The 25,757-nt window shown below is 43.2% G+C and overlaps 2 protein-coding genes across 2 annotated transcripts in view; one reads left to right on the top strand and one right to left on the bottom strand.

Annotated features, from left to right (window-relative positions):
* The first annotated feature begins 3,600 nt into the window (after window positions 1-3,600).
* On the top strand, window positions 3,601-5,661 carry LOC119661695 (la protein homolog). Its single transcript, XM_038071141.1, has 4 exons — window positions 3,601-3,723; window positions 3,912-4,503; window positions 4,600-4,914; window positions 5,035-5,661. Exons 2-4 carry the CDS (start codon window positions 3,922-3,924, stop codon window positions 5,230-5,232), a joined length of 1,095 nt encoding a protein of 364 aa, XP_037927069.1. The 5' UTR covers window positions 3,601-3,723; window positions 3,912-3,921; the 3' UTR covers window positions 5,233-5,661.
* Window positions 5,662-10,681: 5,020 nt separating this feature from the next.
* Window positions 10,682-25,757, bottom strand: part of LOC119646633 — a 160,288-nt gene continuing 145,212 nt past the window's right edge. The window contains exons 4-6 of the mRNA XM_038047145.1: window positions 21,921-22,176; window positions 11,348-11,787; window positions 10,682-11,272 (exon numbers count right to left, since the gene is read on the bottom strand). Of these exons, the coding sequence (XP_037903073.1) occupies window positions 11,118-11,272; window positions 11,348-11,787; window positions 21,921-22,176 (851 nt within the window). The 3' untranslated portion in view covers window positions 10,682-11,117. The remainder of the gene's footprint in view (window positions 11,273-11,347; window positions 11,788-21,920; window positions 22,177-25,757) is intronic.

The following is a 25,757-nucleotide window of genomic DNA, read 5'->3' as shown; positions in this document are numbered from 1 at the left end:
GAATTGACGGCCCCGGGGCCGGCGAAGCGACCTAGGAGAGTTATTCTGTTGTGATAGAAAAAAAGAGAATCACGAATTTGGAGGAAAAGATTTATTTTCATTTTTAATAATGTAAAATAATAATTTAAAAATGTAAAAGATTTTTAATTTTAATGATTGTTGTTAAACTTAAAAGGGATAATATAAAGCTGTGAGGGGTTTGGGTGCAATGCCAGTAGCTCACAATATTATAGGAACTATTCTCTTAAGGTTCCAAATTTCTTTGGTTTCACGAGCCAGTGACTCATGGTTCGTCTTCTTCTCAAAGTATTTGCGTTCAATTTTGCTATTTTATGAAAAGCAACACCAATAATATACACAGAGTGACCCGTCTTATCAACTAGCAGCACGTCAGGCCTGTTTTGCGCTATATGGTAGTTAGTTAGAGCTTGCCATTCCCAACACATGCTAAAAGGAAAACTATTGAGCCCTGCTTGTAGTTTATACCGGTAAACCGCACATGTTTCCGTGATCAGATCATGCTCGTATGCAAAATTTCGATAAGTGACCTTACATACAGCATCTCTAGCGACGAACCACACATTTTGCACTAGTCGTTCTCAACCCTCTCTTTCATTTTGAACTTTTTATAAGCTTGGGTGTCGACCAGGCCGTCCTCAGCAAAGAGCTCCCCAGTACACAGTCATCTGTTCGATAAATACAAATCAACTAATGGCTACCAAAGGCAATTCACGTGTTTCCCGTGCATGGCCTTCCCCATAGATCTAATCGAATTAGTCTATTAGCTGCTCTCATTGCAACGCTTTAAATAAATATATCCAGGGGCTGCAAATTGAGTAGTGTTGCGCCAGATGTCGTGCTCGTGGCACCAGTGATACCCAAACACACAGTTCTTTGCAGTGCGGCTAGTTTACGGTGAAAACCTTTTTGTCTCATCTTAACCCACCACACTACGGATGTATATACTAACATCGGCTTAATGATGGCAACGTATATTCACATTACCACATGAGGCCTAAGTCTCTATGTCGAGGTAAAGGTCCGTCTGCATTGCCCATAAGCTGTGAGAGCTCGTTTCATCTTTACCTCTACATGTTTGTTCCAAAGAAGTTTTTTATCTAGAGTGACTCCCAGATATTTCACTTCTTCGGAGAGTTGAAGGGTAGTACCCCTCATCTCAAGGAGGCAAAGTCCATCCAGTTTTCTCCTTTTGTGAATAAAACCATTGTGGTTTTATTTCGATTAACTGACAGACCATGTCTGAAGCACCAACTGTCTATCAAATTAACGGAACGTTGTATATTCCTACACACCGTTCCTAGATCCCGATCAACAGCAAGCACAGCCACGACATCAGCATAAGTTCGAGCGTGTATTGGCAAATTTTGCAGTTCGCATAGTAGTGAGTCAATCAGCATACCCGACAGAAGTGGCGAAAGCACACTTCCTGGGGAGCAGCCCTTCGTTACTTCTGCAGTCAGATAGCGATCGACACCCACCTCAACGCACAGCAATCTCTGCGTTAGGTTAACATGGATCCACTTCATTAAAGCATCATCAACACCATGCTCTCTGGCGGCGTCACAAAGTTTTTGAAAAGTCGCACAGTCAAAAGCCAAGTCAATGTCCACGAACAGCTCCATCGTGTACTCACCATTCGAAGTTGCATCCTCTATCTTTGTGACCAAAGAATGAAGAGCAGACTCACAGGACTTTCCACACTGGTAAGCATGTTGGTTTTCATTAAATGGGTGCGACCTAAGTGCATTTCCACGAATGTGACTCTCCACCAGTCTCTCCAAACCTTTCCACAAGAATGAAGTCAAGCTGATCTGTCTGTGGTTCTTTGGATTAGAATGGTCATCTTTCCCAGGTTCCGGTAACCTTTTGCCAAGAGGAAGGCACGTAGTCAGAGCAAGACATCTTCGAAAAATATTTCTTAGAGGTCGCTCTAAGTGGTCCATATCCTCCTTCAGCATTGCCTGATAGATGTCATCCATGCCAGGTGCTTTGATATGTTCAAAGGACAGTATGGAAGCTCTCACCTTTTCATGGGTAACAACCGCTTTCGCAGTGTTGGAAGAACCGTCAACTCTGCCACTTCTCACCCGTTCTCCCGGGTGGTGCCCTTCCAGGAGGGTCTGTACTGAATCTGAAGTCTGAAGCTCGTGAAAGTACCATCCGGTTTTCTAAGAGAGTCCAACTTGGCCAACTCATCCCTTTTGAGGATCCTGCACCGCCTTGAAGTCTCTCTTTCGCCTTCTAGTTCCTCTAACAACTTTGAAGTGCAGATAGTTAGGCCAATTACTTCACTTCTTCTCGGCCCCACGAACGTAGGGGCGTACCCTATGTTCGCGGTCATCAGACCAGCTGAAGTGATAAAATCAAACAGCTTCTCTCTAGGATTGCATTTGCTACTGCCCCAACAAATATGCTGAGCGTTCGCAACACAACCTATTAACATTTCAAGGCCACTTGATTCTGCATACACTACCAAATCCCTTAGTTCTTGCTTCGGCGGAGGGCACAAAAAAAGGGTAAGTAGGCAGAGGCAACTATAACGTTTTTCCTCTTATCATTAACCTGGTATTGTAAGTTGACCGCAACAAGGTCCTGGGAACAGAATTGTCTCAGCATGGTTGCCTCTAACAATTTTGATATCAGAACGTAGACCCTCGTTCTCGAGGATCTTTCATCGAAGAAGATCCCAGTTCCCGTGACTGATCCAATACCACAGATTCTGTTAAAATGAACCCATGGCTCTTGAATCAGAAATATATAAGGACAGTCCTGCAACTTTGTCGCCTATAGGCAGAAAGAAGCTTTAGCATGCTGCAGGTTGATTTGACTAACCCTTATGTTTGCAGCAATAATTGCAGTCTAATATGAAAACCGCCGCTAACTGAAACGTCTGCTGCATTCAGTGTGGATTTTACCAAGGTTACCAGCTTGTCCTCACTTTCTACCAAAAGTTCCGCATTCTTGCGTCCGATTCTCTGGATATCACGACAATTGGTGGTGTGGATTCGAAGTCTGTGACTTCGTACCACTTGGAGAGGTTACACTGAATCGCGATTTTTTTTAAAAGAATTAATTGAAAACGAACATACACTTTCTTCTATTTTTTTAAAAAATACTCCACCAATTTTCACGATTTAATTTCACTTCTTCTGAATATTTCACGTCTGAACGGCTATAAAGTATCAGGTTTTTCTGTTAAATGACTTCATAAATATTAACGTCTACCTCCTTTTTATCGAACATGGTGAAACCACGCTGCGGTAACTTGCAAGCCGCGACAACTTACAAACCTTTCCCCTATTATTAGAACATGATCATTGAGTTTAGAGCACGGTGTTCCTCGCAATTTTAAATTTTTTGAGAAGTAAATTGAAGATATTTATACATCTTCGTGCATCTGAGATTTTTTGTTTTTAATTTTAAAATGTTTATGTACTAGCATCTGATTGACAGTTTTCTTTCAAAACCAAAATAAATTTTCAAAAATTATATTTTCCCTCTTCCATTCACAATCATGAAATGTATAACTGAATCGAAAAATATCTCTTATACACTCTCCTTCGTTGGAAGATCGTCAACTGTCATTAATTTCCCCAACAACAACTTTTCACGTTTTATTCCGGCGAGTACCATCAGCTTGTCCTGTGTCGGCGACTGTACCGCGTTTCTGCCTTTTGCACGTGTTTGAATTATAAATTTGCTGTAAGTATTATTAGTGCGCATTACCTTATGATTGCTGTATAATATGAAGTAGAATCGACCAAAAGGCAAATCGTTTTTCGCGGAATATCTCTTTTTCATGCTCCACTTAACCTCAAACTCCAACCACGCATTACTCACGTAAATTTATAAATAATATCTAATGGTTCGGTTTAATGTTCACATTGCAGTGCTTTCAAAATGACTGAGGTTATTGCCGAAACTCCAGCAACTGAACCTGCCCCGGAGGCAGAGAAACCAGCGCCCACCGGAGAGGAACTGGAAAAATTGGAAGCTGACATCATTCGGCAGATCGAGTATTACTTTGGTGACGCAAATTTAGTGCGTGACAAGTTCCTGCAAGAACAGATCACCAAGGACGATGGCTGGGTTCCGTTCGATGTCCTCTTCACCTTCAAGCGCTTGGCCGCTTTGAGTACGAACGTCGATGTCGTTTGCAATGCACTGCAAAAGTCGGAGGAGGGACTCATTGAGGTCAGCGAGGATAAGACTAAAATTAGGCGCCATCCCGAGCACCCGGTACCCGAACTGAATGAGGAACGGCGAAAGGAAATCGCTTCGCGTACTGCCTACAGTAAAGGGTTCCCAGTCGATGCCGAGATGTCTGACTTGATCGATTTCTTCGCGCCCTATGAGAAGGTGGTGAACATTGTGATGAGGAAATACCACGACAAACCCACGAAGACGTACAAGTTCAAGGGCAGCGTGTTCGTTACTTTCGCCAAGAAGGAGCAATGCGAGGATTACATCAACAAGGAGAAGGTAAGTGGGGAACTCCCGCGTTTTGATTCGATTTTTTTTTTGGCGGGAAATATGCGCAATTCGTAAGTAATTGTGAAATTTTGCATCAATTCCTAGGTCGAGTACAAAGGCACCGATATCATTCGCAAATGGCAAGAGAAATATCTGGAAGATAAGAAGGAAGAACGAAGCTCGAAAAAGAAGAACAAGAAGCAACCGGCTGAGCCCGAAATCAACCTACCAAAGGGTGCCGTGATCCACTTCGAAGGATGTGGCGACAGCACGACCTGGGAACAAGTCAAAGAGGCCATTGTGCAGTTGGGCGGTGAAGTGGCGTACATAGAATACACCAGAGGTGACAAGAGTGGTTATGTCCGTCTGCAGCAAGAGAACAGTGCCCAGCCGTTCCTGGATAAGGTGGAGGATAAGAAGGTAAGATTCCACATTGTTGAATTCTATTCATTTTTGATTCCCTTGGTGTCTGTCTTTTTTTTCACTTTTTTCAAAATCTTGGTTACCTTATGTTTCTTAATCCTGTTCCCCCCACACTAGATCAAACTCGCAGACGACACAGAACTAACGCTTCGCACTCTCACCGAAGAGGAAGAGAAGGAGTTCCTCAAGAAAGCAGTCGAGCATATGAAGTCGAGGCGAAACAATCAGAATAAGCGCAAGTTCGGAAATAACAGGAAGCGCCGACCAGAGGCCGCAGCAGAGGATGAGCCGCCAGCAAAGAAGGACGACAAATAATCCAGACACTCTATTCACTAGCATTTTTCTTAGATTTGATAAGAAACTTTTCCCACATCCCCTAAGGAAATGTGGTGTTATAAAAATTTTATCGGAAAACTGGCGAAGCGGGACGAACTCGACGCCTTTTTTACATTTTTGAGTATAACACTTGCTTATCCTTTGCCCCTATGTTAAGTTTGAAAGAGGAATGACTTCATCGCGACTTTAAATTATTTTCTATTCGTTCGACTTCATGGAATATATCGATGCGGACTCTGATTGGGATCGTGAATTGAATTCTGAAGTATGTGTTGATAGTTTGGTGATTACTGACTGGTTTTTTTGTACGTGGAAGTGTTCGATTACGAAGAAATTTGTAATATATTTTATCATCAACAACTCTATATATACATACTTTAGAAACTGAATAAATGTGTAAAAATTAAATGATTCGCGTTTCATTACTTTTGGAATGGCTCAGTCCAGCGCAGTTAACGCATCGGGTTCGATGTCATAGACAACATAGATGACCCCATCAAGGTAAATAAATTGATCGAAGCGTTCAATGCAAATTCCAGATAGGAAGAGTACAATGGTTCACCAGACTGAAGGCGACCTTGGTTTTTTTGGAACTTATCTTGAATCGGATTCTGCTTGTCTCTTCCAAATCCGAGAGCCAATTATAGCCTGGACCCTTGATACGGTGTTAGAGCAAGCAGATTCCAGTGTACTCGAGGTGGAGAAATGTCATGCTCTATTGGGGTAGGTAGGTATCAGTGGCCGCTCAAAGGAACGCAATTAGCGTTGATGCTGCAGATTCCTACGGCCATGACTGCTGGGATAAGAGCAGAGGGCGGACTCCAGCCGGTTTAGATTTTCTGAGTCAGCTCGTAGCATTTACGAAGGAAAGCAGCTACCGGACCCTGCGGCTCGAGGTCTCTCTGAGGTCCTTCAAGTTCTAGCTACAGCTAGGTAGTCGCATAGCTAGAAATCTCTTTGAGGTCCCCAAAGAATTGTTTACCTACTGTCCACAGCATGACTAGCCAGAACTAGCGCAACTTCAGTAATGCGAATTATAAGGTATGTCGAATCTGACGGATGGTCTTCTATAGCAAGAGCTCCCGCAATCGGGTTATGTTATAAGCGGGCCATCTGGGGTCCGCGACTACTAAGTACTGCGAATAGATTCTACACTTGACAGTATTTAGCGGAACACAGACTGTGCCTGCCAAAGCTCCGCTTAGCTTGCCCATCAGCTCGCTCATTCCCCTCTATGTTTCCATGACCGTGAACCCAGATGAAGGTGACTTTGAGCATGCCGCCGAGACCATTCAGAGCGTTTCTGCACTGTCCAATCAGCCTGGAGGATGTCGCCAAATAATACAAGGCCTTAATGGCTTTTTGGGTGTTGGTCAGAATGACTACGTTACGCTTGGGGTTCGACTTGCGTGTACTTTGCCGTCCACTATCCGGACTTACGAAGTCTGAGAGCACTGCACGCAACAGCGTATTTGATATGTAGGTCTAAAGGGGAGGAGTTGTAGGAGTGCATTGAGAGTATCTGCCGGGAAGTATTCCGGAGCCCCGGTAGCAACTGCACACACGGTTCTTTGAATCCTATTAAGCCTCCTTCTACTGGGCTTCTTGCTCAACGCCTGCCACCATACAATAGAACCGTACATTAGGGTGGGAGGTACAACATCCAGAGAACCTTCCTCACCCGGAGACTCCATTTCTTTGCAATGGTTCTCGTGCAAGCATAGAAGGCTATACAGACCTCCTTAACCCGCAGTTCCATGTTCAATCTTGAATTTAGCTTCGGATCCAGTATTACACCAAGTTACTGAATATTGGAAGAAAGAACCCATCTTTGTTAATTTAGTCGCCTGAGGTGGAATTCAGGTACCCTTGTCTTGGTGGTGAATAGCATCAGTTCCGTTTTGGTTGGGTTTATGCCGAGTACGCATCTTGCGGCCCACAGACACACCTTTTCCAACGGTCTTTCCATGATCAATATCACCAAGTCGTCGCCATACCACCTTCATCTCACTCCTACTCAATATCCGTAAAATTTCTTCCATCACAATTAACCAGAGCACCGAAGAGAAGGTATCACCCTGGGGTGTGCCTCTGTTCACAGCTCTGATCAAGTGGCTACCTCCCAGATCCGACGGGATTACCTGGTTCTTAGCATGGATATTATCCAATGCGTCAAATACCCCTCCAATCCAATACTGTTCAAAGCTTCCTAGATGGCGTTGGTACTAATGTTGTTGAATACGCCCTCTATATATCCAGAAAATCAGCTACGGTTACTGCTTGTACTGCATTGACCGGCTTAACCGTGCTAATTACTTTGTGGAGTGCGGTTTCTGTGGATTTGCCTTTGAGGTAGGCGCGCTGGGATTTAGAAAAAGGCGTTCTCTCCATAATCGTCCCTAAATGGATTTTCAACACGAAGGAGGCGAGGCAGACTGGTCGAAAGTCCACTTTCCCGCTTTCGGTATGAAAACCTCGCGTGCGCATCTCCAAGACTGTGGTACATATCCCAAAGAGGTACAGTACCTGTAAATCTCGACAAGCCCTCACACAACCTTTTTTACTGCTTTTATAGCATGACTGGCATTATGGCATGGAGAATGGATCCGGAGAATAATATGCGAGAAAGGCCAGTGTTTATAGCCCAGTCGATTTTATCCTCGGTAATTCCCGATTTGATAGTCTCGCACGACGGGGGCGGCTACATACCTCCCAAGCAAGGCTCTGACTCGCAGTTCTCCTGGTTAGCGGGGAAGTGCGTCCGAATCAGGATGCCCAAAGTTTCAGCAGAAGACTCCGTCCAGGGGCTTTCCAATTTTTTAAGAAAGAATGGTCTCCTATGTTCCTTCCAAAATTTTACTGAGCCTCGCAGTTTTGTTGGAAACCGGAAAAGAATTAAAGGGGCTTTGGCTGATATGGTGTCCGGGTATTTAGCGAATTTGGTGGATAATTTCCTCTCAGGGAGAACTCTTTGGTACGGGACGGATGAGGGCCCGAAAGAGTACATTGTCACAGCCGGGGTACCACAGGGATCGGTACTTGGTGCCCTGTTGTGGAATATTATGTATAATGGGGTGCTTGCTCTTCCCGTCCTAGAGCGGACTACGATTGTCGGCTTTGCTGATGACCTACCTGTGGTTGTTACAGCAAAATACCGAGAAGATGTGGATGCGGTAAAGTCCTTGCTAGAAAGGGCCAGTATGAACTTGGCGGACACGAAAAACGGAAGCGGTCTTAATAAGGAAACGTAGGAAAAATAATACCGTGAAAAAGAATGTCGGTGGATATACGGTCGTATCAAAGCCGTCTATAAAATGCCTGGGGGTGATAATTGAAACCAAATTAAGCTTTAGGGAGAACCTAGAATATGCAAGCTAAAAGGCAACCAGTGTCACCACGGCACTGTCGGAGGTTAGTGCTAGCTGCATTGGTGTGCTCCATCCTGCTTTACTCGTCACCTGTGTGGGTAGAGGCGCTTACAAACTCTCAGAGGCGGAAGCAGGTGAACTCGGTTTACCGGCTGATTTGAGGGTTTGCAGCGCTCTTAGAACCACATCAGATAAGGCAATATTGATGGTGGCAGGCATGATCTTTGTCGACATTCTGGCTAAAGAAATGCATGTTCTGTACCATGCAAGACGTATGGAGGGGCACGCAGATCGCAGAAACGCGGCAAAGTCAGAGTCACATGATCTTTGGCAACGCAGATGGGACTAGTCTACGAAGGGTCGGTGGACGCAAAGGCTCATTCCCAACATTAAGGTGTGGCTTGAGCGGAAACATGGGGAGCCCAACTACCACATTAACCAGTTCCTCACGGGACACGGTGGTTGCTACAGGCAATATCTGCACCGCTTTGGGATTGGATGATTCTCCGAATTGTCCTAGATGCGATAGCATGCCGGAAGATCCAGAGTATTTGATGCTCAAGATTTGCGTTGGAGAGGAGGAGCTTAAATCAGGTGCTGGGCAGGAGCGTGACCCCGGAGAGCTTTGTTGCGGAGGTGCTGAAGTCCAAGGAGAAGTGGCTTACGTTTGTTCCGCAATCATGCGAATGAAGGAGGAGTTGCTGAAGAAGCAAAGGAGGAGGAAAGCCGCAAGTAGGTGAAGGACGAGTTGCAAGGGGCAAACCTACCCCGCGAAGTAATACCTAAATGGTGGAGTCTAATAGAAAAAATGGTCTCGAGCAACTTGTCCAAAAATGGAATGATCGCCTCATGCAACACGGTTTCAGATTGAAACTAAATAAAACTGAATTTTTGACGACCGATCCCATGAAATAGGCACAATCACTGTTAGCGGCGGTGATCTGCCCAGAACTGAGCGGATTTAAATACCTCGGATCAACGCTATCAACCGCTATCAATTAATGCAACCTGGATGAAGTGGAATTCCACAACTGGTGTTTACGTATTAACGAACGTCTCAAATCTAAAATTTACCGCAATGGCGTCCGTCCTGTCGCTCTCTATGGTTCAGAGTGTTGGCCGACTATAAAAGAGAATGAACGGCGTCTTGCGGTAATGGACACGAAGATGTTGCGTTGGACTAGTGGCATGACACGTTTTGATCACATCCGAAATGAGGATATCTGCAATCGATATTGGGTTGCACCGATCGTAGAAAAACGAAAGAGGCGTCTTCGATGGTATGATCACGTAATTCACGCTAACGAGTATTCACTTCCCAAGATTGGACATCGAAGTCGATGGTAAGTGACCAAAAGACCCGCCAAAACAACGGTGGGTTGATACACTGGATGGGGATTTAAAAGCATCGAGATTGCGCCCAGATCAGGTATTTGATAGAATCAAATGGCGAAACCGATCTCGACAAGCTGACCCCGCTTGCGAACGGTACAAAGGCTAAAAAAAAAGAAGAAGACAATCCTTCAGAACCTTTTCGATCCACTTGATGGAATCTGGCCATGAATTTTTTCAAAGTTAAAAAAACTAGCCGTTTGTGAATTTTTCTTCTACTAATGCTTTGTATTTCCTTTCGCCCATGATGACAAGGGAGTTACCTTCGTCTGTAGTATAGTTTAGGAAATCTATCCTAATCAATTCAAGGATTTTTAACTCAAGTTATATTACATCTGTACCGGCACAATGTTTTGAATTTGCCAAGGGAAGATTGTAGTGCGTCTGCCCGTTTTATTTGATAGTTTTTGAATTGAGAAGAAGAAAGAAATTACTCAGTTAGTCAACTCCCTACTGGTAGGGTACTTTGTTTATCTGCCGTTCACACATCGGCTAGGAAATACCAGCAGCAGGAACATTATGTTTTTAATTATTATAAATTGGTCCAAAGTTCGCTCAGTTGAGCCTTTTGGAGATTAGATAAAATATCCTTAGTACCGAGTTTTGAACACATATATTGAGGGGAAAAAAGGAAATCAAGAATGAAAGTTTTCATATACTTTATTCATTACAATAATTGTTAAGTTTACAGGTAGGCATTTATCATTGCATAAGTCTAAATTACATAAAATGCACTCTTTCATCATTAAAGATAATCATTTCGTTTCTATTCTATACACTAAAATGTATTCGCTCAGGAAATATCAATTGGAATAAAATTTCGCTCCAATTTGATTCCTTACGTTCAGTCATCTTGAGTCGAAGCAGGATTAAATCGGGAGTTGTTAAACGCATCCAATAAATAAGTTAAAGGATATCTCCACTCCGCTTAGGAGATATCTGTTCGTATAAGTAAAAGACAAAGTTTCGACAAGACAAGTGGACGTAATCAAATCTTGTTTCCTTTTACTAAGCATAAAAAGGAGATTTAGGTCTAATATGAGAACGGTACTTGTTTATATATGTAGGCGTACTTATTATATGAGTTTATAGGCTAAGGTTCGTTTAAGGGTTCTTTATAATTTGCCGTTGCTTGGTCAATCGGTTGATTGTTTTTTGGCGTCGATATTCTCGTTGCAAAATGTAGATAAATACGCCAACCATGATCACAGACAAAGACGTGGCAATAACAAGACCAGTGGAGCTGCTGCTAGAGTTAGCTGAAAAGGGAATGGTAAATTTAGACCAAGATTTAAGCTCAATATAATAAATTTCTGGTTATCAGCCTTGGCTACCTCTAGGTGTACTCTCGTTTACGGTATAGGTTTCGTCAATCAACTTAGCAAAGTTAACTCGTTGATTTGGCTCTGGTTGAGCTTCCTTTAGGATATTTTCCTCGGGTATATCTAAGGACTTGATGTCTGCTTCATTGACCCCTGGCACGATTTCTTCACGTACTGCCACCGCGTTTTCAGTATCTTCAAATTCAAAAACTTGTGTGGTCGGTTGCACTGTTTGGGATTCTTTAACTTCTTCCACCTTTTCATCGACTTCCGGTTCATCATGTTCCTTGAGTATTAAGGCACTCTTATCAACCATTCGGAATTGTCGTTCTCGACCGCTACGTTCTGATTCTTCTGGGATTACCACTGAGGAAGCTTTGCCTTTTCCGGGTATGCTGAAGCTAGCGCGGACTGTTTGAATTCCAGATTGGAAAGTGCATACTACGACGAACCTTTAAGAAAGTTGATAATTTTATCAGAAACTTTGAAATATTATTTAAAAAGTAATCATGACTATTAATTATTGAAAAATTTGGAAAATAACCAGTGCTTCAAGTAAAAACTTGTAAACGGTTTATTTTAAAAAGAAATAATGAGTACTAATTTTCTAATCAACTATCGAATTAGCTTCCGCAAAGTATTATATAAGGGTACTGAGAAGGCGATACAGATACGTATCTCTTATTTTTAATTTCTTTGAAGGAAACTGTTACGTCATCAGCGCTTGTTGTCGCTGCCTTTTTCATGGGGTCTCCCAAGGAAAAAAAGAAGATAAGAATGCCGACCAACAGAGAAGACACGGAGGTGCGCTGGAGTCCTGCTCAAGAGCCCGTACCAGAAGGTCATCCATGTTCTGAGCAAGATTGTAAAGAATAAGGAGTGCTGTCGACGAGTGGGATGAAAAGGATAGGACATGAAACGCCTGGAAAACCTGCAGAAATCGAAATCTACCGCCGAGCGCAATCGATCTGAAGATTAAGTGAGACAATAAAACAAAAGAGGTAAAGTGTACAAGGGCTCGGACGTCAAGCAACCTTTGCAGACAGTACAACAGCAACGGTCGGTCGACGAGGTACACGAGGCGAAACCCTTCAGTGAATTGACCACTTACCGGTGGCGCTGGCAGAGGGTGATCCCGTTATCGCCAAACTGGTAGAGGCGCGAAGCAGGGTTGGATAGCAAAGGGGAACAGGGGCGATGTATCCTCTGATTTGATTCCCCTCAGGTCCGTGGGTTCTACATAATCGTATCCGACCTATTCCCTAGGGATTTTTTGGGCTCGTATGTCGTTAAGTTTACCGACGGCTAAGATGGTGTTGGGCTCAAGGTTGTCCCATACGACGAGATTCCCAAGAAATCGGTTACGCGCATCTGGTTACCGAAGATCCACATGGCTAAGGACAAGCTCGTCCAATCATTACGCCTTCAAGGCCGCAGGATCCCTATGAAATATTGGGTAGTGGAGAGATCCTGAGGGCACTGAAAAAGGCAATGCGGAGTCAGGAACATAAAGGTGAAAGTTGTTTCGCTCAGCGTAACTGGACAGCGACCTAGATCCAGTCGAGGCCGCCAACGATTTGTTGAAGGAAATGAAAATCGGTGAAACTGACGATCCTCCTACTCAAGCAAATCGTGTTGAAGGTAGTACAGGTCAATCTGCAGCACTCGAAATGCTCCTCAGCTAATCTGCCGGTCTTGCTCCCAGATATCGAGAGCGCATTAATACATGATTCCTAGATCGGAGGAGGCTGAACCATCAAAGGGTTCAAGAGTAAAAATTACAGTTTATTCCATGGGGTAAGAGTCCGATCAGTGTGATCGTGACAGACCTAGAGCATGTATGCTCATTAGAAACAGCCTGCACGTTTTTGTGTTTCCGGATCTGAGTTGCAGCGACCTAACCGTGCTCAAACTGGAAAAGGCGGGAGTGCGGAGCCTGTATATCTCCTCGGCTTACATGGCTCATGTAAGGCATGCGCTTTGGAGCAGCTCGCAAATCAACAAAAGAGGTGAATCTCTCTTTGACTTTATTATTTACACAAATCTATCGGTGTGTAGCAGGGCAGTACACCAACAGTTCATTTTCTAAGCTTAGAGAATTACGACGGTTGGGATCACTCTACTAGCCTACAATGAGACTTTTAGGGTAGATACTTTTCACGGTAAAGCTCAGGGACCCCAGGAGGATCGACTGGAAGAGGTTTGGCCAAGTTGTTAAGAACAAATTCTCCGCGGTTCAAAGTGGAAACATTAATAGATAAACTGCGATCAAAGATTTGGGTCCCGAAAAGGCATTCGAAACCGCCTGAAATAGGCACAAATACTGGCAGCCAAACAAGGACGCAGTCCTGGCTGGGCTATGGTCAGAATATTGAAAGCACCAGCGAGCAATAAGACTTAAGAAAATTCTGGCCAAGAAACATAACAACGCATCCTTTTTTAAAAAGTTGAAAGGCTCTTGGACTGAATCTCCTGGCGGGATCGTAGAGCTGCTAATCCGCACTTCCCCATCAAGGAGGAGGCTGCCTTGTGGTATCCGAATTCCACCTCATGCAGCAAAATGAAAGTACGGTTCTCCTAGCAGGTGCCTACTGGCAGGCGCTATATAAGAAGTGTAATAGAACCAGTAGGATTCAAAGAATCCCGTGTAAAGGTGCCAAGAAGGATCTGTAGTCTTGCCTGGCAGATGTCCTCAATGTATTCTTAAAGCTCCTCAGCTAGACCTCAATATTGAAAACACCATAGCGTGTATTGTTATCAGACTACATGAGTCCGGATGTTGGAAAGCGAAGACCTGACTTCAGATGGCGAAGGCTTACCATCTGCGCAAAGTGAAGGAGGATTTGGGCTGCCTATAACAAGATTCGATCTCTGAGATGAATAAACTCCCCGAGGCGATCAAGCAGGTGGCAAATGATGTGAGACCTTAGGCAATACAATAATAAAGACAAGACGAAATATATGGTGGCAACGTCAGCACCAAAAACCAAAGAAGTAAAAACATTAAGTGACACTGTTCAAATGGGAACAATAAAGCTAGGAGACTACAATTTTCAGACTGTTGATAATTTCTCCTATCTAGGAATAAAAATCATCATCAATAGTAGCTACGACCATAAAATCCGCGCATGCTTGGTGGCAGCCAACGGAAACTATTTCAGCTTACAAAAACTGTTTCTCACTTGGGTTCTTAACAAAAAAAATTGCAAGCTCTTGGCCGCGTTCGAGAAAAGAATCCTTCGAAGAAAAATTCCTCGACCCCTTAAAGAGCATGGACGATTCTGTAGTTTAGATAACGCCAAAATCTATGAGCGATACCATGACCGTCTGGTTGTGGACAAAATCAAAAGATAATAATCGTTGGCGCAACAGTCCATATTTGATCAGGGCCTTGAAATGTGTTAGAGCACTTCATTGACCGTAATGATACACTACGGTAGTACACTGTAGGAGGCAATGTGGTCAGAATTGCCCCCAGGTACTCATTCACAGCTGAGTCGACTGGTATCTGAAATCAAATCACGATACAAATCCCACTGCCACCGGTGAGATTTGAACTGTAACCTTCCATGCGACAACAGTCTTGTGCTCTAACCACTCAGCTATCCGGATCCGCAATATCTACGGTAGAGAAAAATGACGTGGCAAATTCTGTCTCAGAAGGAGTGATGGCATAGGCCAGACAGGAAAGGATGAAAGGAGGAAGAAGCTTCAGACACTTCCACTTGCCAGCTTTAGCAAAAGCCAGACAGCGTACACTACGTAAAGAATTCATTGAGGAGGGAGGGATCTCTAGTTGGGGAGGTGCTATTCGTCGCGAACACTACGGGCTGGTTTTCAAGATCAGCACTACATCGCTAATTGGGCGATTTTATCATTTTTAGCATTAATTGCACTTTAGTCTTTCAAACGTTGTTAAAAAATTGAGATGTATTATTAGGCAAAATACATGTAATTGCACTCTAGCATGAGCGAGTGCACAGTATTGCAAAGCCAAATATATAAATGTCAAATATAAATCGAAAGGTTGGAGGATATTTTGAAGCTTAGGGTTTTTTTTATAATTTGATATGAATAATTAGAGGCGTTAACTTTTAAAATTGCGGAACCACGATGGGATATATGAAATTACAAATGGAATGATGCGAATGATTGAAATTCGCTGAATCAAATGAATTTCTCAAGCCGTCCGGCATAAAACAATAAAGAAACAAGAAGGTTTGTGTGTCATGAAACGTGGATACTACAAGACAATTGGTTTGACGAGACCTGAAAAAAATCAACAGCGTGAAATCAAACTTTCTCTAAAAACTTGGTTCTCAGTGAATCGTTGTTTCTTATGCTGTGCATGCTGGTGCATAGCTCCACTCTTTTGAAACCAAAAGTCGTTCATATATGAGTTGTCACAATCTCGGCAGATGCCGGAATTTACCTAATATTAGCACTGAGTGTCAAGCATTTAGACTCGGATAATCCTATCTACATAAATTATAAAAATATAAAGGGGCGCTGATGGTGGTGGTCGGTCAATAGGAGAATCCGTCGAGATTTCCCCGCAGCAAAGAGCACGTATGCAGAATGGTATATTTCTGCATGGTTTGAGCCAAACTGTCTGAGAGTCCCAAGATATCAAGGGAAGCCGTGAGGGATTTAGATACAATATCTGTAGCTGACAATTGTCAAGCCCTGACACCGAAAGTACAACCCTGCCGTGAAGTCAGTCGAGTGAGAGGAACGAGAGCGATAAGTTCGAATAAAGCGTGTCCGTTTATTAAAATTCTCGTGTTGTGATTTATTATACCAAAAATCCCATGTCCACACATCCTTGACAGATCAGAAGTGGGATCTTTTGGTTAAATACACAATCGCCGTAATATCGTAATCGTAAAATTGAAAAGTAACAAAAAGTAACATTTTCGTTTTCGACGTGATCAACCGCCGCCGCCGCCATTGTTTAGTCAGCCGCAGCGACTTGAACGATGTGCAAAGTGTTCAAAGACAGGACATACAACTGAATTTTGTAAAAGTGTCTTGCCCGCGAGTCGCAATATTAATCAAGTGGTATCGGACGGAGTGCCAGATCAAGTGTCTCGGGAAACCGGTCGCATCACGAAAAACATTCTATTAGACGATATGGTCGTCGATGCCTTTATTGACCCGGGCAGTGACAGAACTCTAGTGCGCGAATCAGTTGCAAGAAACTCAATACCGTGTGACCCCATCATTCTTAAGGGATTTGCTGGTGGTTCGTTCGTTTGTGATAAAAAAATAAATGCGGTGATTACCATAGACGAGTGCGTTGTCAACGCTGTTATTTACGTTGTGAATGACAACCTAATTCCTAACGCGCTACTACTAGGTTCTGACGTATTACTGAGTAAAAACCGTCGAATGATTATCGATTCCGATGGATGCCGTTTCGAAACTATTAAGCCGTTAAATATTAAACCTGAAACAGAATTGTCAAGCAACGAAAAACGACAGTTTAACGAAATGATTACGGAATTTCGACAGTGCTTTGCCGAAACAATACCTGAAATGGGAAGGTGTCAAACGAAGCAGATGGATATTCAACTGATACACGATAAACCAATTCAAAGCCGCGCATACCGTATCCCGTTAGCGAAACGTCAAGTGGTGGACCGTATCGTACAGGAGCTTCTAGATAATGAAATTATTCGTCACAGCAACTCGACTTACTCTTCACCCATCGTATTGGTGAAAAAACAGAATGGTGAAGACAGATTGTGCGTCGACTATCGAGCGATTAATGAAGCAACAAGAAAACGCCCGTATCCTATGCCAACTGTCGATGAGATCATGTCTCAAATTGCTGACAGTACCTACTTCATAACATTGGATCTATTTTCTGGCTACTATCAAATAGAACTCACTGAAAGCTCAAAGCAATATACAGCTTTCATAACTCATAACGGCCAATATGAGTTTAATGTTATGCCGTTCGGTTTGGTTAATGCTCCAATGGAGTTTCAGAGTGTTATAAGCGGAATCATCAGACAAATGAAATCGAAACGTGTGATCAACTACATCGACGAGGTTATAATTGGTTGCCGAGATATTGCTGAAGGAATGGATCTTCTGAGAGAATTATTGACTATCCTGAAAAACGAAGGCTTAACCCTACGACCATCGAAGTGTACATTCTTCGCTCGAAAAATAGAATTTTTAGGACATACCGTCTCCGAAAATGGTATCATGCCCGGTACTTGTAAAATCAATGCCGTTGTGAATTTCCCGACTCCGACCACAATTACCGAAGTTCGAAGTTTTCTCGGTCTTACCGGTTTCTTCCGAAAGTTTGTGCAAAATTATGCGCTAATAGCAAAGCCGTTAACGTCTCTATTGAGAAACCAAATTCGAGAATTCAAATGGACCGAAGAGTGTGAAATCGCCTTTAATTTGCTGAAGAAGCATCTGAGTGAAGAACCAGTGTTGGCGCTATATAAACCGACGTCCTTCCACGAAGTTCACACTGACGCAAGCATGATTGGTTTGGCCTGAATACTCATGCATTCAGAAGACCAACTTACATGGCGAGCCGTATTTTACTATAGCAGACAGTGTTCAGACGCAGAACAGAAATACCATAGCAACGAACTGGAGGTGTTAGCAATAGTGGAATCACTGGAACGCTTTCGATTCTATTTGCTGGGGAAAAGGTTTCGAGTTATCACAGACTGTAATGCGATATCGAGTACAAAAACGACGACGCCATTAAATCATCGAGTGGCCAGATGGTGGTTAAAACTTCAAGAGTATGATTTTGAAGTCACACATCGTTCCGGAAGCCGAATGCATCACGTAGACGCATTAAGCCGTAAGCCAGCCGAGCCATCTGCCCATCCCAATACCGTTGCCGATCTTATTATGGTGGTCGAGATAAACGAAAACGATTGGTTAGCATCAATGCAACGTCAAGATCCAGTTTTGAAGGGAATTATCGATGTACTTTCCGGAAAAACACAGTCCACACAAGAATCGCAGCTTAAAACTGACTATAAACTGAAAAACGGGAGATTGATGCGACGCTTGGGCAGTGACCTAAAATTTGTCGTACCCAATCCTGTGCGCTGGCGAGTAGTGCGCAGTCACCACGATGATGTTGGACACCCTGGTTGCGAGAAAACACTGGCGAGACTTCGAGATTATTTTTGGTTTCCAATGATGCGTCGCTATGTGAAGTCGTATTTAGCGTCGTGTGTTGAATGTTGTTTCAACAAGATACCAACCGGAAAACGTGAGGGAAAAATGTACTTCGAAGAGATCGAGCCGATCCCTTTCCGATGTCTACACATTGATCATCTGGGACCGTTTCCACGTAGTCGAAAGGGAAACTATCACATTATTGCTATTAGTGATCCCTTTAGTAAATATACGATTCTGCGAGCAGTCCGAACCACCAACGCTAAATCCGTTATAGCACTCCTGATTGACGTTTCTGCTTATTGTGGACTACCGAAGCGAATTATCAGTGATCGAGGCAGCGCCTTTACAGCAAAAGAATTCGAACAATACTGCGATCGTAACGATATTCTTCACATCAAGGTTCCAGTCCGTACGCCTCGGGCAAATGGACAGGTAGAGAGAGCTAATCAAACTATACTCTCCCATCTGCGCTGCTCAACGGAAAACCGACACGAATGGGACACTTTACTACCCATGGTCCAGTGGTCCTTAAACTCCCAGAAACATTCAACAACCGGATTTACGCCGAATCGAATCGTCTTCGATTTTGAACTGCGAGATGTAATTGCTAATCGAATGATCCAGGCCTTAAATAACGAAAACGATACCGATACCGAGACGACCTTAACATCAATCGAAATTCGTCAGAAGGCTGCAGAACGAATCATGAATGAAAAAACACGTTGGAAGCTAAGATTCGACGCGAAACACAAATCACCTACGACGTACGAAGAAGGAGATCTTGTGGTTGTGGAAAACGTTCCGACCGCAACAGGCGAATCGCACAAGTTGGAGCCAAAATATAAAGGTCCCTATATAATTTCGAAGGTTTTACGACACGACCGGTACGTAATAGAGGACCTTGCCGATATTCGAGGTCGACGACGCTATAGTTCTGTCTACACGAGTGACAAGCTCAAGCCGTGGTGTTACTTGAATCCGGAGATTGACTGCTACGAGGAGTCCGATGAAAACGATGAACCTGAAATCGGGTCGATTTCAATGTCAGGAGAGGCCGAGCTGTCAAGCCCTGACACCGAAAGTACAACCCTGCCGTGAAGTCAGTCGAGTGAGAGGAAGGAGAGCGATAAGTTCGAATAAAGCGTGTCCGTTTATTTAAATTCTCGTGTTGTGATTTATTATACCAAAAATCCCATGTCCACACATCCTTGACACAATATTATGGGAACTACAACTACTCGCTCGAGACACCAAATTTCTTTGATTTCCCGGACATGTTCCCGTGATCAGCCCCTGCTTGTATGCAAGGTTTTGATGAATCACCTTACATACAGCAGTCTGGTGGTGTATTGCACCGGTACCATTAGAGTGCAGCCAGAAATGAGATGGTCCAACGTCTCTAACGCTGAACCACACATTCTGGACTAGTCGTTCTCGACTCGCTCTTTCATGATGAGCTTTTTATAAGTTCAGGTGACGATCACGACGTCCTGTATGGTAAAAATGAATCCTTCCATCTCAGCAAAGAGCTCCCCAGCACACAGCCATCTATTCGATAAATGCAAATTTACAAGTGGCTATAAAAGGCAATTCACATGTTTACCATGCATTGCCTTCGACTTCCATTCATCGATCCGCTCTTGGTGCGACTTCACCCCATTCAAAGGATTGAAAGATCGATCCTTCAGTGGAGCCTGCACACAGTCTGCCTTAAGGGACTGCTCTTTGCTATAAAAATAAGCGTGTAGCGAGTCGACTTGGCGATGGTGTTGTGTCGCCACGTCAACCACACCCCTACCTCCGACGTCACGAGGCAGGTTCATCCGCTCTACGGCAGAGGTTGGATGATGCATTAAAAATTTGGACATAGTAGCCCGTATCGGCGATGGACGTTTCCAGATCGGTTTTCGTCCTTGGCAATATTCCGGATGCATAAGCCAGTGCGAATACATTCAATGCGCTAATTTTATTCTCCCGGACAGACTTCTAAAGTGGTCATCAGTACCAGCATACAACATGAGGTCATCTAAGTATATCAAGTGTGTCAGTTCGTACTTATCACGTAGGCCATACTTTATTGCAAAACTGTGTCCTCTAATATCATTCAGTAGCACTGAAAGGGGGTTCAGTGCCATGCAAAGCCAAAGCGGACTCAAAGAATCCCCTTGGAAGATGCCGCTCCGTATATGGATGGGCTTTAAGGTATTGACACCCTCAGATGAAGGCACAGATAACGTGGTGTACCACCCTTCCATGACTGTCGCCAAGAACTTTACTAGTTTCAAATCAATGCGGATCAGGGGTAGGAGATCGATCAGCCAGGTATGCTGGACGCTGTCGAAAGCCTTGGCGTAATCAATATAGCAACTAAAAAGGTTTCTTTGGCGTTTAGTTGTTTGTACTACAACTACCGAATCGATAATGAGTTGCCCTTTCTTGCCCTTTGACCCAATTCGACAGCCCTTCTGCTCCTCGGATAGAATATTGTTGGCCTCGAGGTGCGCATTGACCTTTCCACTAATGATGGAGGTTATGAATTTGTAGAGGGTTGGTAAGCAAATAATCGGTCTTGTGTCTGCGGGGTCCTGCACTGTGTCATTTTAGGGATAAGGTAGGTAATTCCCGCAGTGAGGAAGGGTGGAAATTTGTCCAGCCGACTCATGATCTAATTTACGCTGTGTGCCAACCGACCATTTATGCTAGTGAATTTTTTGTACCACAAGTTTCGTACCCGATCCAGACCTGAGCCTCTCCAATTCTTCGAGCTGCTTATGGCTCGTCGAACCTCCTCTTCGGCAACATCCGCAAAATGCACGCTCGGCATAGTGCATGACAGGTGCCTTCGGCAGTGATCCACCCAGCATGCTGGGCGGGTAACTCCCAAAGTCCACCCCAATATTCTCTTGCTTCCGTTACCGAAAACTGCACTAGACGCTTGTTGAGAGATCTGAAAACACTCCGCTGGTTCCCCGCGTATGTTGTAATTTCCACTATGAGTGTCTCGCTGTGGATGGTATAGTTCCTGTAAACCCTCTGCACTTTATTCTTCACTTGTCTGCTGGCATTGCCAGAACTGAATTCAGTCCGCTGAGGGAGAATGCTTCGACGAGTATTAAAACTGTTGCCTGCATTGCGATATGGTGTTGTTGATGCCGCCGCCTCTGCCCCCATTGGCCCTTGGTCAACAGTTTCCGTGATGACTTCAAGTCGAACACGCTCCCTGATAGCGGCCGGGATTGTGTCGCTGCGAGTAATGGAGCGGTACTGGTCTGCGACCATCTATACAGTTACGTGTGCGCATCGTAAGTTTCAGGAAATATAGTTTTCGCAGATCAGCCGACTTAAATTATTTTAATACAATTTTGTCGGGAGAAATTGGAGACATTATAATAAATTTCAAGCATTTTCTGCAACTTACCTTCTCGTGCTATGTGTAAATATCCCTAAATTTTCTTGAACCGTTATGAATGTTTCGACAGTATTCGTTTGAGGTTTAACTAAACTTCCACATTTATTGTGATCTATCCTCATCACATATTTATCACGTATATCTTTTGGATTTCCTTGAATTCCACAGTTTCCTCCATCAACGACGATTTTTCCCCCGAAGTATGGTCCGGTTTCAACTTCAATTTCAGAAGCATGTGGGAGGCATTTTGTAGCTTGAGCGGAAACTGAAAATATAATAAAATGGAAGATGAGTTAACAGCAGTTAAGCTTTTTCCTTAATATTAACTATTCTTATATAATATAAAAACTACAGGGTTGCGTAATTGGAATTACTCCATATACATGCCGCGACAAAACTATAGGACATGAGATCAAAAATGGCAAAACTTTTTAGCTCATTTACTGTTACAAACTGGCAGCCTTCGCCTAAGTGGCTAATTTACTAATGTTTTAGTCCGGGGAGCAGGACATCCGGTTTGCCATTAGATTCAATTCCTACCCATAACATGATCCCACAGTCGCGTATTCGACGCTTTTTTAAGGTTTTAGCTTCAACAAAACCTTATTAAAATCGGTTCACTGAATGTCTGTCTGTAACACGCACTTTCCTCAGAAACGGCTACACCTATTGTCACTTAATTCGGTAGAAAAGTTGGAACAATAAACCCCCACACATGCGGTGAATTACATTGTTCCACGTTGAATTTAAGAGGGAGTGAGTATACTTGTGAAAGAGGGGTGCAACATTTTTTTTACCTAATATAGCCATATGGGGTATCGAATGAAAGGTCTCGACTATTACTTTTCGAAGCAAATGCTAATGTTGGTATTGGTTGCAAAGGGGAGTTCAAAGTGGCCAACTACTTCAAGGATCTGTTTTCGAAAACTACCCAACCGAAAAATCTGAAAAAAATTATGGGGATGCATGCACAAAATTGCCTTGGAAATGTATTGCGAACCCTCCTCAAGTTCATCCTTGATTCGTAAAATGTGCAATAATATACAGCCTTGGCCAAAAGGATTAGGGACCTCTGGAAAATGTTGATAGCTTGAAAAGTACAAATTACCTTTTTTATGGTGATTAGTAAGGTGCGTTTCACAATTATAAGACGACAAGGACGCTGGAGTGGCATTTGCAACCTTTCAGTTCATATTCTCCCATGAAAAAAAATGGAAACTGGATGGGCCCGACGCTTTTCGTGGCTACCGGCATAACACTAGAAAGAAACCGGTCCGTTTTACGAAGCGAAATTTTGGCGGTGGTAGCGTGATGGTTTGGGGTGCATTTTCTGCAAAAAGATGCCTTTCACTGCAAGTTGTTACATCTCGAATGAAAAGTAGCGATTGCATCCAGGTCTTAGAAAACAACCTGGTGCCATTTTTAAGGTTTTGTGTAAACACAAATAGTGAGTTACATCCTTTTACGTCGAATTTAAGGGGGGTCCCCATACATGCAAAAGAGGAGTTTAATTTTTTTTTTTCACCAAATATAGCCATGTGGGGTATCAAAATAAAGGTCTCGATTAGTACGATTAGTCTTAGTTTTGACATTTGTTAGAAAGGTGGGGAGTGCGGGGGGTTGAAAGTGATCATTTCTTTGACGAACCCATTCTCAGAAACTGCACTATATGGTGCCTAGGCTCCGGAATACCCTCCATACCGATTCCTGTTCAAATAAAGTTAATAATAGTACATTACTATAATTTTTAGTAATTGACAGGAAAACCCCCATTAGGTTCATCCTAGAATCACGAATTTTTGCCAAATTTGCCAAGTTTGGTGAAAATCGCACTATTACTAACAAAGTTATACTAGGTCAAAGCTGTCGCTTCTTTACAAATAAGACTCTGAATGTCAATATCACTTGAAAGTGGATATTTTCACATAATATATGTATGTATTACGTGCTACATACTAATGGGACAAATGCACACTCAAATCTCTTTATAAAAGAAATAAAGAAGCGTCTAGCTTCCGCATGCTCTCCTGATTTGAATCCAATTGAGAACCTGTGGGGTATACCTACACAGCGGGTTTATAAAGATAATCGGCAATTCCATACGGTTAAAGAGCTCATAACGGCGCTACAGGATGAATGGCGAAAATTTGATTGAAAACCTTCTGAGAAGTATGAAAAACCCCATCGAAAAAATAGGTAGCTCTCGAGGTGACATAATTCCGTAGTTATTTTTAATTTTCTTTCTTCAATTCTAGTATGTGACTTTATAAATTTGAAACAAACGCGAAATAAGTAAAATTGAAATAAAAACGTACCCTTAATTTACCAAATTTGACAAGAATATATTTTTTCATTTCTTCTTGGTAATTATCTTTGTTGAATATTATTTTAGCCTACAGTTTGCCATTTTATACTTTAACTTTATAATTATAATGTCTGGGACAGGTGTTTCGAGTTTATTCCTGATGAAGTGTTATCAGTCTCTATTTCCTATTATTAGTGGAAAAAATTGGCGTTTTTGTTGTTTTGTTGGTTAAGTCCGAATATTTTGCTTCGGAAATGGTAATTAAAGCCCTTTTATTTGATAACCTACATGCCATGGTCCTGTGAAAAAAAATTTGCACCCTCGATTCACATAAAACTTAACACAAAATGGCGCCACTTATTGTATGTAAAGGGAACAACAGACCACAAGCTCTCACTCAATTTCCGTGAAAATCGGTCTAGCCGTTTCGGAATAAATCGGGTGTGACAGACAGACAGACAGTGGAGTCAGCGCAGAAGTTGTTGGCCCCGGGAAAGGTTTGAGGTGCTTCAAATACGTAATGTTTAGACACTTCTCGAAGGCATGCACTAGCGGCATCGATCGGGCCGATCGATGTGGGTAAAAAGGACATATTGGCAAGGAGTGCAATAGAGACCCCAAAAGCATTTTGAGCGAAGGAAAGGAGGGACGGGAAAACCGGCATATTGCCTGAACTAGTAAATGTCCGGAATTTGGGAAGGCGTTAACTGCAGTGAAAAAATGAGGTTAATACAAATAAACCTCAACCATTGCAGGGTTGCACAAGATTTGCTTGCGCAGACCATTAAAGAATCCGCGATGGAGATTGCTGTCATTAGTGAACCGTACCAAAATCTTTACGGGAGTGTATGGGTCACAGATTTGACTGGTGGAGCGGCAGTATGGGCGTACGGTCGCCAAGCCATACAATATAGCATAGATCAGGCAGCTAGTGGCTTTGTGTGGGAAAAAATAAGCGGTATATTCGTATACAGCTGCTACGCTCCAGCGAGTCTCACACTGCTTCAGTTTGAAGACCTGCTATACGATCTTGTTCATGACGCAAGGGGACGAATTCGAAAGGTGATAGCCGGGCTATCGAGGGAAGAAGCAAAGAGACTAATGCAAAGGGGCGGTGCTTATTATAAGCATTTGCCCATGGATGTAGTTCTAGCCAACGAAGGTGACGTAAACACTTATCAAAAAGGGGGATCTGGTTCAATTGTAGATCTGACTTTTGTCAGCTTTGCGCTGGTACGTGACATGTCTTAGCAAGTTAGCGAGGACTTCACGTACAGCGACCACCAGGCAATAATCTTTGAACTAAGGACGGAGTCACAAGGCAGGAGACTCGCACCCCGGAAGCTGAAATCCAAAAGAACACCAGGATGGTCTGAAAAAGCGAGGGATGAGAAAACATCCATGGAGGTGTGGTTAGACCTGCCTAGCAAAGCAGGAACCTCCACGGATAGAGCTCTCCATGTCAGACAAAGCATCTCTAAAGCATGTGACGCTCCAATGCCTAGGAGATGCTCATTCCCCATTAGAAGACCAAATTATTG

The sequence above is a fragment of the Hermetia illucens genome, chromosome 1, assembly GCF_905115235.1.
Source record: "Hermetia illucens chromosome 1, iHerIll2.2.curated.20191125, whole genome shotgun sequence".
Taxonomy (NCBI): domain Eukaryota; kingdom Metazoa; phylum Arthropoda; class Insecta; order Diptera; family Stratiomyidae; genus Hermetia; species Hermetia illucens.
Note: the sequence above shows the minus strand (reverse complement) of the source record. Positions and strands in the feature narration are given on the sequence as shown.

What these genes read in the sequence shown, in the direction of transcription:
- LOC119661695 (XM_038071141.1), top strand. Translation starts at nt 3,922, where the DNA reads ATGACTGAGGTTATTGCCGAAACTCCAGCAACTGAACCTGCCCCGGAG. An exon ending in ATTACATCAACAAGGAGAAG is followed by an intron (nt 4,504 to 4,599) that starts GTAAGTGGGGAA and finishes ATCAATTCCTAG; the next exon opens with GTCGAGTACAAAGGCACCGA. An exon ending in ATAAGGTGGAGGATAAGAAG is followed by an intron (nt 4,915 to 5,034) that starts GTAAGATTCCAC and finishes CCCCCACACTAG; the next exon opens with ATCAAACTCGCAGACGACAC.